This window comes from Gadus chalcogrammus, chromosome 1 (genome assembly GCF_026213295.1).
Source record: "Gadus chalcogrammus isolate NIFS_2021 chromosome 1, NIFS_Gcha_1.0, whole genome shotgun sequence".
Lineage (NCBI taxonomy): Eukaryota > Metazoa > Chordata > Actinopteri > Gadiformes > Gadidae > Gadus > Gadus chalcogrammus.
In genome coordinates, this window is record NC_079412.1 from 27,264,829 (window position 1) to 27,281,997 (window position 17,169).

At 44.1% G+C, this 17,169-nt stretch overlaps 2 protein-coding genes across 5 annotated transcripts; both read right to left on the bottom strand.

Annotated features, from left to right (window-relative positions):
• Positions 1 to 2: 2 nt before the first annotated feature.
• Positions 3 to 10,364, bottom strand: LOC130389451 (ATP-dependent 6-phosphofructokinase, muscle type-like). Its single transcript, XM_056599252.1, has 22 exons — positions 10,173 to 10,364; positions 8,866 to 8,939; positions 8,617 to 8,694; positions 7,703 to 7,892; positions 7,402 to 7,567; positions 6,949 to 6,993; positions 6,456 to 6,564; positions 6,271 to 6,366; positions 6,093 to 6,185; positions 5,569 to 5,694; positions 5,358 to 5,422; positions 5,177 to 5,240; positions 4,938 to 5,084; positions 4,433 to 4,503; positions 4,223 to 4,310; positions 3,223 to 3,375; positions 2,487 to 2,651; positions 2,332 to 2,393; positions 2,087 to 2,198; positions 1,867 to 1,966; positions 1,643 to 1,748; positions 3 to 1,386 (listed from the first exon to the last, which is right to left on the bottom strand). The coding sequence occupies exons 1-22, from the start codon at positions 10,264 to 10,266 to the stop codon at positions 1,251 to 1,253; spliced, it is 2,340 nt and encodes a 779-aa protein (XP_056455227.1). The 5' UTR covers positions 10,267 to 10,364; the 3' UTR covers positions 3 to 1,250.
• Positions 10,365 to 10,572: 208 nt separating this feature from the next.
• troap (trophinin associated protein) lies at positions 10,573 to 16,201 on the bottom strand. Of its 4 annotated transcripts, none has more exons than XM_056599305.1 (14): positions 16,024 to 16,201; positions 15,426 to 15,518; positions 15,091 to 15,328; positions 14,426 to 14,993; positions 14,220 to 14,341; positions 13,745 to 13,790; positions 13,271 to 13,419; positions 13,156 to 13,195; positions 12,923 to 13,002; positions 12,656 to 12,724; positions 12,383 to 12,490; positions 11,924 to 12,245; positions 11,429 to 11,634; positions 10,573 to 11,183 (listed from the first exon to the last, which is right to left on the bottom strand). In XM_056599305.1, the coding sequence occupies exons 2-14, from the start codon at positions 15,509 to 15,511 to the stop codon at positions 11,121 to 11,123; spliced, it is 2,097 nt and encodes a 698-aa protein (XP_056455280.1). In that variant the 5' UTR covers positions 15,512 to 15,518; positions 16,024 to 16,201; the 3' UTR covers positions 10,573 to 11,120. The 4 variants fall into 4 exon arrangements, with proteins under 4 accessions (XP_056455280.1, XP_056455272.1, XP_056455264.1 ...); XM_056599297.1 differs by having other exon boundaries at positions 10,584 to 11,183; positions 16,048 to 16,183; XM_056599289.1 differs by having other exon boundaries at positions 10,584 to 11,183; positions 13,271 to 13,416; positions 16,024 to 16,183.
• Positions 16,202 to 17,169: the final 968 nt, after the last annotated feature.

Sequence of the window (17,169 nt, forward strand, 5' to 3'; positions counted from 1 at the left end):
TATTTTTTACTGAGAAATAATTCAAGGCTTTTAGTCTGCTTTGTTTTGGCCGAGTGCATGCTAATTGTAAAGTGGACGATTGTTGACACTGCCAATTCTTGGAAGATTAGGATGATGAGGGGGATGAGGGACTACACTCCTATAGTTTTGTTGAAATGCTGCAATACAAATTGGGTTTAAAAATCCGTAATTATATCAACAAATACAGACAAAACGGTCACTATCTTTTACAATTAAGATAAATAGATTGTATTTCAAAATGTAAAGGAAAAGGTCTAGTTCTACTGTCTAATTTTTACATTCATCTTTTCAAATTGAAGTTTTTGTCAAATGTAATGAATGAAATGTTTTTATTTATGCCCTAGTTCATTTACCTGGTACAGAAGTCCTGAGTACAGAAGACATTTAGAACCTTAAAAAATATAATGTTCTGCATGTGTAATGGTGATATTCTTGAATGCTGAGTTAAGATGCAAATGTTTAACATATTTTTTATATCAAGACACCTTGAGATACTAAATGATTGTAAGGGAAGAGAGAATGTACAGTATGTGGTACAAAACAGCTGGCAGGTCATTATTTGGCGGTTCCATTTAAAATAATGATCCTTACATTATTTCTTCTCTTAAAATCAACCAATTGTCACATTAAATGGTCTGTAGGGAACATGTTTTTCCTGCTATATTCAACACGTTGAAGATATATATGTTCACAATATATAATAGGAAGACAGCTTAGTCTTATAAAAAAAGTAAATAATAAAGTAGTAAAGCCTAAAAAATTATGCTTAGTCATTATTGTGACACGTTTAATATGGTTCTTGAAGTGCACAAAAATAACCATATACAAAATGTGAGCCATAAAATGGGGTATGGTGCAGGAAGCCAACTTAGACAGAAAGTCTCCTCATTAAAGTCGCAATGGGTAAGATTCAGGCCCTCCAAGTTAGTAGGTGGGTAATAACAGTGTTCTGTCCACTCTCACTGGCAGTGTGTGGCTCATTGCAATTCTTATAAACAGAGAGTGACGTGCTGGACAGTACTATTTATTTGTAGAAAATATCAGTTATAGGATGTGATTAAATTGATAACATCAAAATACCTAATGATCACCATTGACTACAGATTTTTCCAAATTATTTTAAGATAAGAGCTGGTTGATATGTTACACATTGTTCAAATGGAGATCACAATGTTTAACAGAGGATCCTCAGTAGGATTCTCTTGTAAGTTCTACTTTTCTGCAGACTACTACAGGTGACCCATCTTCTTGATCACGTGCTCCATGTTGGCATGCTCAGATGTGTCCAGTTCGATGTTGTACTTGGCCAGGATCTTCATGATTGGCCTGATCTTCAGCCACCACTGAGTTTTGGGGATGCGATGCCTGGACCACACACACACACACACACACACACACACACACACACACACACACACACACACACACACACACACACACACACACACACACACACACACACACACACACACACACACACACACACAGATTAAACACAAGCACACACACAGAATGGTATATGTTATAAATTATGACCTAGAGTAGTACCCTGGACGAACTACCAGAATTAAAATAAATCACTTTTAAAACACTGTTTACGTTAATGTGTAATGGGTCTTACTCAAAATCGGTCTCCTCTTTCAGCTCGGCAAGGGGCTGGAAGTAGAGCGCTCTTTTCCTCATGCCCAGCAAACAGGCAGAGTCTGGTGTGTTTGCATAGATGCGCCCTGAAGAAGGATTCAAATAGATCCATTAACACTAAATAGAATCGCTGAAGCAACTTTACCAGGATCCCGATCTGTGAAGTTCACATGTACCCACTGAAACTTCCTTAGTTCTACTTACCGTGTCTAGTGCAGGTCTTCAGTTTCTCAGTCAGCCATAGGACAGACTTGGCACCCATTTTTGTGCCAAAGTTTCTATCAAAAGGTGTTGGGGTTCCGCCCTATGCAAAAATGTTCATAATTCAGAAACTATATCAGACACAAAGTAATCGTATTATTATTAATAATAAAAGTGCTATAGTACAAGTGTGCAGAATTAAACTATAGCCATGCTTACAGACCTGCTGCATATGTCCCAAAACATTTTTGCGGCAATCGAAGACCCCCTTGCCTTCCTCTGAATACAGGTTAAAGATGAAGTCTGTGGTGTAATGGGCATTGGAGTTCTCATTCCTATAATGAAAACAGAGTGGTCATAAATCATACATGAGTTTAACTTGTGTTGGCTTTTATCCAAGTTTGGACCATGATCACAGCATGTGTAGATGCACCTAACCTTAATCAAGACAAAAAACATCAAACATACCTGAGAATCAGCCCTCTCTTCACCGTTGTCTTCATCTTGTGCACAAGATGCTCCACGTTCAGCTGTAAAGAAAATTACAACATTTACTTTACTAAGTTTAAACCTCAAACAGTCATGTCTGTCTATTGAATAATGCTGTAGCTCTGTGATCCCACCTCCAGGTCCTTAATGTTGAATTTCTCTTCATAGATATAGGCCGCGTCTGCTCCAGAAGCCATGCCGGCCATGGTGGCCAGGTAGCCACAGTAGCCGCCCATGGTTTCTATGATGAACACTCGACGCTTGGTGCCAGCAGCAGACTGCTTGATCCTGTCACAGGTCTGAGGGTAAAACAAAGACAGCGTTAGCTTGTGTAATATGTTGAGTTTTGAAAAGTAATCCTTCAGTGTGCTGTTAGGATTATAAGGCACAGAGTTACACGTGAGGTAGTGTAACGTTGATTGTGTGATGTGAGGTTCTCATGTATTGTCGTTACCATATTTCAGAATTAAATGTCAGATGTTTGACAGTTGTAGTTATGAACCTTGAATCATTTGTAAATTAAATAAAACATATCTCACATGGTCGTTTCATTACGGATTTATATTCTGGTAGTGATTTAAAGTCATGTATGTGTGTGCGCGCGTGTGCATGTTTGTGTGTGTGTGTGTGTGTGTGTGTGTGTGTGTGTGTGTGTGTGTGTGTGTGTGTGTGTGTGTGTGTGTGTGTGTGTGTGTGTGTGTGTGTGTGTGTGTGTGTGTGTGTGTGTGTGTGTGCATGTTTGTGTGTGCGCGCGTGTGTCTGTGTATGTACGTGCATGCGTGTGCGTGTGTGTCTGTGTCTGTATGCGCACACACGCACGTGTCGTGTGTGTGTGTGTGTTGGTGAATGTGCGGTGGGGACAGTACTGACAGCGACGATGGTGTTGAGAGCAGTGTCCGCGCCGATGCTGAAGTCAGAGCCGGGGACATTGTTGGAGACGGTGGCAGGAATGACCACCATTGGAATGCACAGCTCCTCGTACTTCTCCCTGGCCTTGACCAGCTCCAGGCCGCCCACAAAGGCCTGCAAGTGGGGAGGTAGCGGCCGCAGGTCAGCTTCTCGTGGGAATACTTAGATAAGATAATGAACAAAAAGTACCAAGACTTCCCTGAGGACAGGGTTGGGAAGAAATGCACAAGGTTTAGTGTGATTGGCCGTAGTAGTTCTGAAAATCTGCCTCTACTGACATCACAAATGGGCAGGTCCACCTAGGATAGATCAGTAACGTTTGCTACGGTCCACTGGGTAGGCTGGTAGACTGATCTATTAAGCAAACATCTAGGTCAGGGGTCTCAATCTCGCGGCCCGGGGGCCATTGAGGCCCGCGGGATGATATTTTGTGGCCCCCTACTTGACATCCAAGTTTAGTGGAAGTGCGGCCCGTGCGTTGTTTTCAAACGCACATAGGGCTTGCCACGCTTTTTTATCACTTGTGATAGGGTGACCAGATGTCCCGGTTTTGCCAGGACAGTCCCAATTTTGAGTTGCGTGTCCTGAGGCCCGACAAAAGCCAAAGGACGCTAAAATGTCCCGGTTTCCACCAACTGCTATGAAATATCCCCTGTTGTCAGCGATTACATATCCAACGTGATCTAATTATAGCCCGATCATTGACTTCGATCGGGCCAGTTGTGCTCCTTTTTTTTATGGAGTACTTGATACGGCCCAGCCTGACCCAGACTCTACCTCCAGCGGCCCCCAGGTAAGTTGAGTTTGAGACCCCTGATCTAGGTGGACACGCCCACTTGTGATGTCAGAAGAGGCAGCTCTCAAACAGCCTGGTGGTATAATATGTAACCTTTAAAGTGTAAAGGGCATGGGAGTGACAGGTTAACCGGGAGATTAGACGAGGTGGACCAGGATGCCATACCTCAAAGCCACCGATGATCACCATTGCGTGGATATTGAACTTGTTGATGTTCAAGCTGATCTCCTCCAACATCTTTCCTGGCAATGTTCTAAGGATTGAAACAAGGAGGTTAGCAGAACGATGAACTTGGTGAACGGCAAGACTTATATATGTATATGTGTATATAATACCATCCATCATATATTTGAAGTATGATCAACAATGTTGTACCTCTTAGTGCCGAGCATCGACCCTCCCTTGCCGGTCCAGCCGCTCACATTAGTCCATGAAAGTGGCTCAATCTGGGACCAGAGATAAGTGTTAGGAAATGAATTATAATAAGGCTTATACCTAACCAGTAAGTGAGTTGGTGGCAATCTACTCAAAAACACAAAGTACTGCTACAATTTCTATTTGCATAACAAACTAAATGTATATGCACTTTCTCATCTAAAGCATATTGCATAACGTGTGGGCAAACCTTGCCTGCGTCCAAGTTGCAATCGAACCTCTTATTACCCTGGTTGTGTTATCGCCATGCTTTACTAATTGACCTAGACAATAACTACTACAATAAAACAATGACTTTTGGTGTCTTTCGAATTAGAACTTCTCCAAGGGAGACAAACCGAGGTCCTCCTTACTCCTTATCTAAACTTTGACGTGTGACGTTTGAGCAACAGTTCACTATTTTAGACCAGACGGACAGGCATCAATTAAATACGTCTGTACGTACATTTCCGTGTGCAAGCCCGTCGAAGCCGTCGTGCACCGCCAGCATGGTGTGTCCCTGGATCATGCCGATCCTTACAGCCGAGCGCACCGCAGAGTTCATGCCGGCGCATGGCGCTCCGATGTTCATGACGGCCACGTTGATGTTGCTCTGGGAATCAGAGACGGGAACAGGGTTTAAGATGGAGGGAGGAGGAGGAAGCAGGGTGGAGGGGGTTCAATTAGTCTTTTCGTTTCAGTCACCTTTACGTCTGGCGGGTTGATATGGGCAAGAAGCTTGTATGTGTTCCAGTTGTTCTCAAAGCTCCTGTGCAATGCAAACCAAGCAAATGACATGACTCAAGTGCTGTATTGACCCAATGCATTCAACCCAAGATCTAAACATGAGCTCTTCTAGACATCAGTCCAAAGCCCACATTCATACTTTCCACGCAGCTTGATCGCGTCCTCAAATCTGCCCTCTGCCATGGCTGCGGTGACATCCTTAGTCTGGGGAGAAGACAGAGGGTTATGTCACACCTGGTAGAGGAGGGAGTACAATATATTGGAGGGGTGTTTTGGTGACTGAAGGCCGGGCTGGGGAGACGGGGGACGAGACGGGGGGACGAGACGGGGGGGAGGGGGGGGCGACATACCACTTGTACACACTCCATGAGGGGCAGTCTGACGGCCTGGTTCCCTGAGAGGCTGACCACGCAGGCCGGGGTCTCTGGGGTGGCCTCCAGGAGAGCCATCACAGCCTCCACTCCCATCCTGCTGCCCTGGAGATGTAGGGAGGGAAGGACATTCATTCTCTGGAGAACTGCCTCATGGCTAGTTGAAGCTGAATTGTAGTTGGTAGTCCAAAGTAAAATGTACAATGCAAAAAGAGGTATTACATTATTGGGTTATATATTTTGCAAGGCAGCCATATTGTATGGTACTCTTGTAGTTATTGTTGAAATTCTTCGAAGGTATCACTGTAGTCATTCTATCAGCCTTATCCATCAGGACTGCAGTGATGTATATCGACGAGTAGTTATTGTAGTATGAGTATGTACAGGTAGTATCAATACAGAGGTCTAACAGTGGACTGGCAGCTTACGCACAAACGTTGCAAATGGGATAGCTAAGTGAAGTCACAGGAGAAGAACGTTTTGTCATTTATCTGGATGCCTACCAGGATTCTGTCAAAGGCAGAAGGCGTTCCACCTCTCTGCACATGTCCAAGGACGGTGGTTCGCGTGTCAAAGCCCAGCCTGTCAGTCACAAGCTACAAAACAGCACCTGTGTTATTATAGAGCACATATACAACATATACAAATGCCATGTTTTGCCTATGGGGGGGAGGAGCCTACCTGCTTTAGCTGGTCAGAAGTGATGGGTTTTCCAGCTCTTGTCATGGCACCCTCAGCCACAATGATGACGTTCAGACGACAGCCTCTTCCCCTTTGCTACAACAGGTCAAAGCAATCAAATGAAGAGCGCCACACGGCATCCGGGGATGTATGCGTGTGTGGATATGAGTGCATTGAAGACGTACGTCTGCCAGCCTCCTGCAGAGATGCTCCTCCCAGCCCTCATCTGGGGGCATCTCAGGGATGAACACCCAGTCGGCGCCGCAGGATAGGGCTGTGACCAGGGCCAGGTAGCTGTGCAAGAACACACACACACACACACACACACACACACACACACACACACACACACACACACACACACACACACACACACACATACACACACACACACACACACACACACACACACACACACACACACACACACACACACACACGTAGTATAAGTTCAAAGTCAATATTAGGGCAAGGTATTCACAACATTAGGTAAATATGACACCAGCCCAGTGTTTACACATTTCTGTTACACTGACTATTCTGCATACGCAAACAGTACACACACACACACACACACACACACACACACACACACACACACACACACACACACACACACACACACACACACACACACACACACACACACACACACTGTGTACAGAGAAAATGACTCACCCACAGTGTCTGCCCATCACTTCCAGAATAAAAGTCCTCTGGTGGCTGTAACAAATAGAAAGAATATTGTAAAGATAGACACATTTTCCATGCAATGTAGGATCAAGAACAGTGATTTTACGATGAATTAAAGGTGCCGTTTGTAGGATTTAGAGGCATCTAGTGGTGAAGTTGCGGAGTGCAACCGACTGAATAACCATCAGCCCTCCCTTTCCAACGCCATAGGAAAAGCTACGTTGTAGCTTTTCCACAATACACTAATAAAACATACTTATGAATAATATATTACATTTCGGCAAGGTCTGTTCCGGTAGATGCCTCCAACTACACCTTTAAACTGATAACTTTGTAGTCGGTTAGTAAATCATACGGAATAACTAGCTACATCTCATCCAAGTCCTCCAGGGGTTTGTGCATGATGTTCTGAGGGGCTAAGGGACCAGTGTCTCTGACCTCTGTGCTGTGGTGGTGATGGCGTCCACCACCTCGATGATGCGGTGCAGGGCTGAGTCCGTACCGATGGTCATGTCAGTTCCGCAGAAGTCATTGTCAATGGACCCCACCATGCCAACGATGTTGAGGTGGGACGATTTGCTCGCCTCATCCTTGCTAATCTTACCTGAAGACACAAAGTCAATCACGGGTTATCGTACACACAAATGAATCGACAATAGGAACCAATGTGTCTGAGTTACTCTGAGATTTCCGGCAATGAACTGCATTCCCCGATTCCCGGCCCGGTCTTGTCGCTCACCAGCCTTTACCAAGTCGACCAGCAGTTCGCTCCAGTCTGTCCTGAACTGGTTGGCGCCGGTGAGGCTGCCGTCACCTCCGATCACACACAGGTTGGTGATGCCGAGTTTCACCAGGTTGCCGGCGGCCTTCATGCGGCCCTCCCTGGTTTGGAAGTCCTTGCACCGGGCACTGCCGATCACGGTGCCACCCTGGCATGGGAGATAGATGGGGTTAATGCAGTTCATTTGTGTAGGCATTATTGGTAGATGAAGCTCCTCTTTTATGACTCCCTCACTCTGCCAACCTTTTTTGTCACGATAGTAAGTTGGATACCATTTAAGGCTTATGACCACGTCTAAGAAAGCTTCTTTTACCAAGGTAAACTGGTTGAATATTGACCTTGACTTAAGGTATCAGTGCTGATATTGGTTGGAAGATCTTCTTCCCCTAAATGGGTCCCCAAAAATTGCAATCTTGAAATGTCTAATGGATCAAAGGTCCCATGACATGCCACCAGGTGTGGTGTGATTAGCCGTTACAAGCCGTTTTGGAAATCTGCCCCTTATGACATCACAGGTGGGCGTGTCCACCTAGATGTGTGACGGATAGATGAGCAACGTTTGCTACAGTCCACTAGGTAGGCTGGTAGACTGATCTATCCAGCACACATCTAGGTAAACACGCCCGCCTGTGATGTCAAACGGGGCCGATTTCCGAAACGGCTTGTAACGGCTAATCACACCACAGCTGGTGGCATTTCATGGGACCTTTAAGCCAATACTGCTTAAACCAATACGTAAAACCTGAATGTAAATGTTGTTTACAACAGCCAGAGCTTGAGTTTTTGACCTCTGAATGCCTTTTCACAACCTGACACCTTAAAGTGTGATGCTTATGATACGTGCTCAGTATTTTGCTATTCTAAATACACACCAGCTGCAGCATCATGGACACACTCTCCCAAGTGGCCAGCTTGATGTTATCTCCTCCATCCACCAGTCCTTGGTAGCCCTGGGGCACACGACAACATGATACTTTATTGTATTATCCAACAACTATGTGCTGACAGCCAGTGATACCGGCTGTTGCTTTTCAGTCGGAAAATCAGAAAATAATTGTGTTTATACTGTCCGTGTAGTGAAATAATTTGCAGTGTTTATAGTATCAATTAATATGATATACCTCATGGACAAAATAGACGCTAGCTCCAGTGTAAAGGCCAACTCTGACAGTCGCCCTCACAGCTGCATTCATACCTGTTACACACAAGTAGTGGTGAAGGATCATTAAGTTTGACATTTTGGGGTTTAAAAGAAACAAACAAGCAGTCAAACGAGCAAAAACCCCGGTTTAGAAAATAAAGCTACAAGTTGGTGACGGCCTGCTGAATAAAACTAACGTTCAGACCCAAACTATTGACTCAACATACCAGGGAGGACTTTTTACATTGCGGCCATCGAATCTCCACATCCGCAGCTCACATTTCAAAATGAAAGCAAGATCCATCATACGATGTACACTGACGCCACGGCTAAGGCAACAACATCACGTATCACTTCACCTCTGTCCTTTGGAAATGAAAAGGTCACTCAATCCCAATGATTTGTAACTTGAGGGGACATAAAGCAACTGAAGTGATACTTGGTTATTCTAACTTGGTTATTGTAGTCAGTTTGGACAGAAATAGTTTATACCAAGTCGAGGAAAATACAAATGTCAAAGTGCGGCTATGTAAACCTAAAGGCCATAGTGTGAGTCTTCTGTAATTGCAGTTTGCCGTACAGGCTCTGATTTCAGCACATGGCAGCTGTGGACCCGTCCATTCCGGAAAAAGGTCACAGTCACTAAAATTAGGACTGTAACTGTGACAGAGGGTCGAACCAAACGGACAAGGGCTCGCTGAAGATCGAATGCAAAAGGTTAGAGGGCGACGCCAAGCGCCGTAACTACGGTAACTATGGTCTAGCTATGCACAGGGCAACGATACTAGAGATAGAAAGAAGACACCTAAAAGAGAACACCTAATCATCTAACCATCAAAAGGTTAGATGATTAATAACTAAAGTTTAAGGTACAGGTTTAAAAGGTTGATTAGTGGGTGTAGTTTACAGACACATTAAAGGTTATCAAGGTGTAGACCTTAGATTGAATGTACTGTGATGGTTTGCAAATTGTTGCTATATACAATGTTTGACTGCAATCTGCTTTCAACTCATTAACCAGATGAAGCCATTCTCATTCAAAATGAGTTTGTCCGGAGCTTGTATTGGGATGCTTTTGTCAAAATATTGTTCTATAATCAAGTAAAATGTTTAACAACGCTTGACATCTGCTCTTTAACCTTAGTAACCATTGCCATTTCCACAGCGACTGCTTCGCTGAGAGCTTTTCTTAGCCATCATCTATTAAAAGGCGCATTTTTGTGGCAAAGCCACAACAACAACACTGCTACCTCCCTCCTCTTCATTGTGGTACAACCCACCGCTTACCTTGGGCATCGCCTCCCGAGGTCAGCACAGCAATGGAGCGACCCACGCCCATTTTGGTGGGGTCCATGGTGCCTGACTGTAAAGTCTTGGACATTTGTCCAGGGGAACCAAACAGAGCTTGGTTGATATAAAAGGAGCAGAAATCGAGTGCTACTGCTTCTCTACACACTCTTGTCTTCTCAGGGGAGGGAGGGGTGAGGGAGCGGGCTTTATAGGCATCTCTTCCCAAACCCTGGCCCCGTGACTTAATCTCCAACACAAGCACTCCGTCACACATCCGAGCTAAATATACATGAGTCGTGTCTGACCACCTGGATTGGACGGTTTCAGAACAAGGAAAAAACAAAACTGGAACAGAATCTGAACATAAATAATGTGCAGAAAACACTATTCTTACTTTCACTCTTTAATATTGCTACAGTGTGAATTGAGCTAGGCTAGAATCTATATCAAAGTCATTGGTTTTTTTAAATATATTTATTTTGGACCTTGACCAAAATACCTATAAATACACTCCCCCTAGTTTAAGCATCACTTTCATGTCAGTGTCAACATACCACGTACAAACTTATCCAATAGGCTTCTGTAAAAAAAAACACAAGGATCTGAAAACAGCCAATTTATACAAACATTAAACAATTTACATATAGACGTTATTTAAGGTCCACACACATAAATTTCACAATATAAAGCATAATGCATAATACAGAAAATACTTCAAATTATAAAAAAACAAATACAAGTCTACAAATACAATATTGTCAACAACACGTCAAAAAATTAATAACTACATTATTTAACACTTTTAGGCACAGATGTTGGATGTATACTGTGATGGATGAATATAAATAGAGGAAAATGCATTGTTGCATGGTTCCTACATAATGCGTATGCTACTACAGTGTTTGACAAGCATAAGACAGTAGGAAAGACTGCTAGTGTAAAGAATCATCTCTCCCTTGACGGAGAGGCAGAACCAGGGGAGCCTTCACATCCCACAGGCACAAAAGTCTGAAAGACAAAATCAAAACAAGTTTAAACAATATGGTCCACATAGGATATTTTGTGTGAGCATTTAATTTGATATTTTCTATGAAACGTTATTACATTTGAGCATCTTCTTTAATGAAATGTGCCGTTAACTGTCATTAGAATTAAATCAATCAGAATAATTACTAGGGTTATGATCAAAATAACGATAACGATAACGACGTGCAATTGATTAGCATGTTGGGAAAAGAAGATGTGGAGCTCACGGTCGAGTCCTGGAAGTGCATGAAGGCGGCCAGGGGGTTTCCACAGCGGGGTCTGGGCTGCTGGTAGGACTGGGTGTCAGGGGCCGAGCAGCCGATGTAGCTGGCCACTTCCTCATCCAGGCGAAGCTCGTCCAATAGGAGCCGGCGCTTGAGCAGCAAGGCTACGGCGGGGCTCGCGGCTGCACAGGTCGTTCGGATCAGGAAGTCTGAAGAGGCAAACGCAGAGTGGATATTTAAAACCACATGGGGCGGCAGTGGAAAAACTTAAGTTTCTTAAGGACTGCAGAGCAAAATCCGAAAAAAAATAAATAAGTAATGATTACGATATGTAGTGGTTGTATTAACACACACACACACACACACACACACACACACACACACACACACACACACACACACACACACACACACACACACACACACACACACACACACACACACACACACACACACACACACACACACACACACACACACACACACACACACACACACCTCGCTGGAGACTGGAAGCAAAGTGCTTTCCCAGGGCGGGAATGTCGAACTCGGGCCGTGCGCCGACGGGTCCCGGGGCCGTCGCTCTCTGGGCGTCCGAGACCTCCCTCTCTGGCACCGACTGAACGGGGCCCGACTGAACGGGGCCCTCCGGCTTCTCGACGCGAGGGGCCCGGAGAAGCTTCTTCCCCGTCGAGAAGAAGATGACCGATTCCCTGTGGGGCTCCTGGAGAAAGGGCCCCTGCCCCGCACCGCCCTTCTTCTCCTCCTGCTGCTCCCCCTCAGCCCGGTGGCCTCTGTCAGCCCAGCGGACCCCAGCCTTCTAGTCCGCATAGAGGTCGGTTCAGGAATATAAAACAAAACATAAAGATCAAATGTGGAATTGGATGTCCCTTTGTGCTTCGGGTTTGTGCGTCGGGTCTGTGTGTTGGGTGTGTGCGTTGGGTGGGGATGGCTCACAGTGGAGGCTAGGTCAGCGAGTTGATCCACGTGCGACTCCTGTCCTCTGTCAGAAATGGCCATGTTTTCCTCGTCGTCCTGATCTTCAAAAAGTCTTTGGACCACATCCTGTCGATAAAAGAACAATCGTCTCAATGTTCATCCGTACCAGCATCCTATTGATGGATCTGTGGCGTAATCCAGAAATACGTCATATATGTAACTCATCATGCAGCTACAATAGCAGTTGATTGGCGTTAACAAGCGTTTCTTTAATTCCTTTCCGCTGCTCACCTCATGCTGCGGCTCTGAAGGGCAGGCCGGGAGATTGTGTGACACTGGGCGTGCCGAAAAAATCTTTTTCTAAATGTATAGAAACCAACACACACACACACACACACACACACACACACACACACACACACACACACACACACACACACACACACACACACACACACACACACACACACACACACACACACACACACAGTTAGGGAGAAGGGTCTGCTGCAAAGGGAGCCAGGGCTAGGAACACATGGGCAGAACCTGCAGACATACATGCACACTGGCCATGGCAGACATGGGCTGGTTCCTGGTGTTTGGCACTCTCTGGGGGGTCCCCTTCATGGCGGGGGTTCCTGCGTGTGGCATGTCCAGAGATGATTTCAAAATAACACAAGAAGCCATGTTTTCATGCAATCACAAGAGAGGAAGCAAACTGGTTTCAGAAAACAACGACAACAGCGGTCCAACCTGCCGCTGACAAAACATACATCTTTTTATATTTATACCTGACTCTCCCCGACGACTGGTCACAGGTACTCTCCTAGCCTGGGATGTGAATAAAGACCTCGTTAAATTCATATCACATCACATCAGGGACAACATGCTCAGGCACTGACTTACTGTGTTGATGGAGGTTTCCCTGCCTGTTTGACAGGCTGTCCTGCTGGGGGTTTTCTCCAGGGCTCCCCCGGCCTTCACCCCCTCCCGATGCATGGTGCTTCGCATGGCTGCAGGGTCCAGAGAGTGCACGGCCACTCTCATTGGTCCTACTAGGGTAAAAGAATAAACACCGATTATGCAACGCAGAAATCAATTAAATCATTGCTAGCATCCCTGAGATTTGCTGTACACCAAACAATTCTTAAGAAGCTGTTGGGATTACAGGCTGTTAGGAAACACCACAATTTGTAACAAAAATATAAAGAAAATTAATAATCATAATATTAGTAAAACAAAGAATAGTAAAACAACTATTAGTAATTAAATGTAGTGGCTCAACTATTTACCCTGTATCATTACCATAGAGTTTTAAAGTTTAACTAGTTTGAAGTAGCTGTGATGAATGAAAACATAATACTATCTTTTTCTGCCAACCTGGGGTGGCTCCAGCCTTTGCGTGGCTCTTCATGACAGATATCCGCTGGAAAAAAAGATGACATCCAAATAAACTGCTTGTGTTCGGAACTGCTTTTCATGCACAGAATATTATTTAAACCACAAAATGGTTGCCTGAACACTGTTGTCACAGTCCGGCTCAAGGGAATGACAAAGAGGAGCCCACACATGGCTTTAAGTTTAACAATAATAATAGAATGTGGTGTATGTGCAAAGCTAACCCAACAATCTAAGCAAACCATATGTCAAGGAGGAGAGAGAGCAAGTGGATGACTCCTACAGCTTATGTAGCTCAGCCAGCATGGGTGTTAGCCATTACAATGATCACCTCCTGGAATACTGGCAATCAGGAGGTGCCAGAGGGCTGTCACACTGTCAATCCTCACCAGTAAAATATGCCAAGCTTTCATTAATACCAGGTAAACAATAGAAAGCTAGTCCAAATAAGACGTACTTGATAGTTACAGGGCTTCGTGGACTCTGGGGTTGCAACGCCCACATGCTTTGCCCCGACCCCTTCGTTACGCAGGATACTGAGCAGGGCTGCATGGTCAAGGTTGAAGACCTCTTCCTTACCTAAGAAACAAAAATAAAGATTTTTCAAAAATTGCTCTCGTTCTCATGAAAACAAGATGCGAGGGAAAGATTGACCGTACATACCATCTGAACCACTAGAAGAACTAGCAGCAACAGCAGCCTGCAAAGTCCGCTTTTTGTAAGGGTCTTTTATACTCAGCAGATCCAGATTATTCAGACAAGCCTCTGTACTCGCTTGGCTTGCGGACACCTGGGCCGAGGCCGCGATGTTGTACTGATGCATAGTTTTAGCATCCGGTTGAACGGACACCTTCGATGAAGTCATTGGTTTAATAGCATGAGACGCCGAGGACACAGCACTTGAAGGCCCAGTTCCTTTAAGTGTCTCCATTCTTTCCGTCAAATCTCTATTTAGAGCTTGAATAACAGATGACTCTGGTTTTCTTGTAGCCAGTTTTTGTGCGATAGAGAGCTGCGATGCAAAGTCTACACCAACCTCTTTCCTTGGAGTTTTTCCATTCACATTGTTCCCCTTTGAATACCTAGAGTTTAATGTATTTTCATCACTGCCAACCCTTGGTGTTAATGTCCTGAGAACTCTTTGGTTTTGGGGTGCCGTTCCTTTGCTCCTCGGCTGAGAGAAATTGAAAGGCATGGGCTTGGTGCATGGCTGTTTAGACTTGGTTTTTCCCTATGAAGAAAATATCAGAGGGAAACAGACATTTAAAAAAAGTGCTTGTCTTAATAAAACATTTGGGTTAATAAGCAGAAGGACAAGATGCACTTACAGCCAAAGGTTTATCCTCCCAACTCTTGTGGAATTGTGCAAATTCCTTTGAGATCTGAAGATTGAGGGACTTTGCAAGGACTGGAAGTCTGCTTGAGCCCGGTTTAACAGTCGTCTTTTGGCCATTCCCAGTGCTCCCTGGGGTCTTGTTCTCAACATCTTTCTTAAGGAACTGAGGCACAGTTGGATTTTTAGAAGGCCTGGAGTCTCCAGGGATCCGATTTTCTTCATTCTTCAACCTATGTAGAGAGAAAATACATATATTGATGGATTTCAGGCCAAACTATTTACATTATGACTGTTCACCAGTTGTTTTACACAAAGGGGCCATCATACCTGGTGTAGTCACTTTGGATTTTGTTTTGACTTTGCTGACCCAGTACTAATATTGGGTCCATAATGACTTTAGGAGCGGGAATCATACGTTGGCTGTTGAAAGAATGCAAAGGTAGTATGAGACATTAATTAAACAAAATGCAACACATACGTGAGCTTTTGTTCGAATAAACAAACAGTAAATGCATTGGTCATATACTAACTGGAAAACTTGCCAACACTACAAGTAATGGCATACAAAAGAAAATTAATCTGAATGCAGAGCTAGAGCTATTAGGAATGCAGAGGTAGAGCTAGCACCTAGCCCGATAGTATCTTATTGAAAGGCCGTTATATCGGGGTACGCTGCATGCAAACTCAAATATCCAAAACGAAGACACATTTTATGGTTAGCCAAAGACAAGCACAGCCCCTGATACATTTCCTTAACGTGAAAACCAAGCTTGGAATTGAAGCCCATTGATGCTAAAACAACACTGGCGTCCGTTGTGTAGGGGCAAATGGGATAACAGTTACAATGCACAACACTGGTAGCACAAGTGGAGGCAGGAGAAAAGTAAGATGCGATGTTAAGTTACTTTTAAACACAAATACATACTTTCCAGATGTAAGGGGGGTGTACCGTTCTTTAGTATGTCCTTGCCCTTTTCCCGATTGAAATAAGTCCCACGTAAAGGCTCCTTCGTTTGTCTTTGCGTTGATTTAAAGGTCTCGTTTGGTTCTTTGCACCACGGACCTGTCAACTTCCTGGACTTTGAGTAGTTTGAAAAAAGCGCGTTTTTGTATTGGTCTTCACTGGATATTAAAGGAACCAATCAGTGAGCTGTGCTAGCTGTTTGGTTTTTCTGACCAATGAGACAACGATTCGAGTAAACATTTCCATGGTAACGAATCCAGAATGTTTTACCACGTGATTTGTTTGCCGCAGTTGCTGTTTTTAACACTGTGTTGCAAAATATTGCTGTTTTGTAAAATAGAAATACACATATGGTATTTTGCGATACATAAATATAGAGATATTTATAAAACGGGTAGTTCTAACCAAGCTATCTGATTGTTTCATAGCGGTGGTATATTAGCGTGTTGATTAGTGAGTGTTGATGAGCAAAACCTAACTGCTCCTGACGAGCTGGCTGTCGCCTTGCATGGTTGACTGCCGTCGGTATATTATTTTAATAGCTACTAAAAAAAAATACACTAGAGAGACGTTCATCACCTTGCGACATTGTTGCACAGAATATGCAAGCAAAACATGGACATTATAAAAGCAAAGATTATAGAAGCAAACGCAGCAATGCTACAACTTCTTCCTCCGCAGCCCAAAAAAAAAAAAAAAAGCCTAAGCAGTTTACAAAGTCCTCCGCTGAAGCTGGATAGTTTATCAGATATTGCAAAATAAATGCCAACAAACAAATTCATGTAAATGAATAGCCAACTAATTAAATCAAGATAACACAGTTAGCAACAAAGCGTTGGATAACGGTACATTTGTAGATCTTTGTAGCCCTATTCCCTCACGATCTGCAATGCCCACCATTGTGGAGTTAAAGAAAACGATTTAAAATAATGCAGTTATCTTGTCAAATAAAGAGCGACAGTGGACTGTTATTTCAAATAACAAGTAGGCCTGGTACGACCGTCCGTGGGTACTTGTTGCGCTGGTTGTGCAGACACACGTCATGAAAGTAACAGTTGAATACCAGGAGAGGGCGCTGAGAATAAACTGGTACAGATGGAGGTCTCT

What these genes read in the sequence shown, in the direction of transcription:
- troap (XM_056599305.1), bottom strand. Translation starts at nt 15,511, where the DNA reads ATGATTCCCGCTCCTAAAGTCATTATGGACCCAATATTAGTACTGGGT. An exon ending in TTCTTCTAGTGGTTCAGATG is followed by an intron (nt 14,342 to 14,425) that starts GTATGTACGGTC and finishes TTTGTTTCTTAG; the next exon opens with GTAAGGAAGAGGTCTTCAAC. An exon ending in TGCACTTCCAGGACTCGACC is followed by an intron (nt 11,184 to 11,428) that starts GTGAGCTCCACA and finishes TTTGTCTTTCAG; the next exon opens with ACTTTTGTGCCTGTGGGATG.
- LOC130389451 (XM_056599252.1), bottom strand. Translation starts at nt 10,266, where the DNA reads ATGTCCAAGACTTTACAGTCAGGCACCATGGACCCCACCAAAATGGGC. An exon ending in TCTGCAGGAGGCTGGCAGAC is followed by an intron (nt 6,367 to 6,455) that starts GTACGTCTTCAA and finishes GACCTGTTGTAG; the next exon opens with CAAAGGGGAAGAGGCTGTCG. An exon ending in GCGATCAAGCTGCGTGGAAA is followed by an intron (nt 5,241 to 5,357) that starts GTATGAATGTGG and finishes TGCATTGCACAG; the next exon opens with GAGCTTTGAGAACAACTGGA.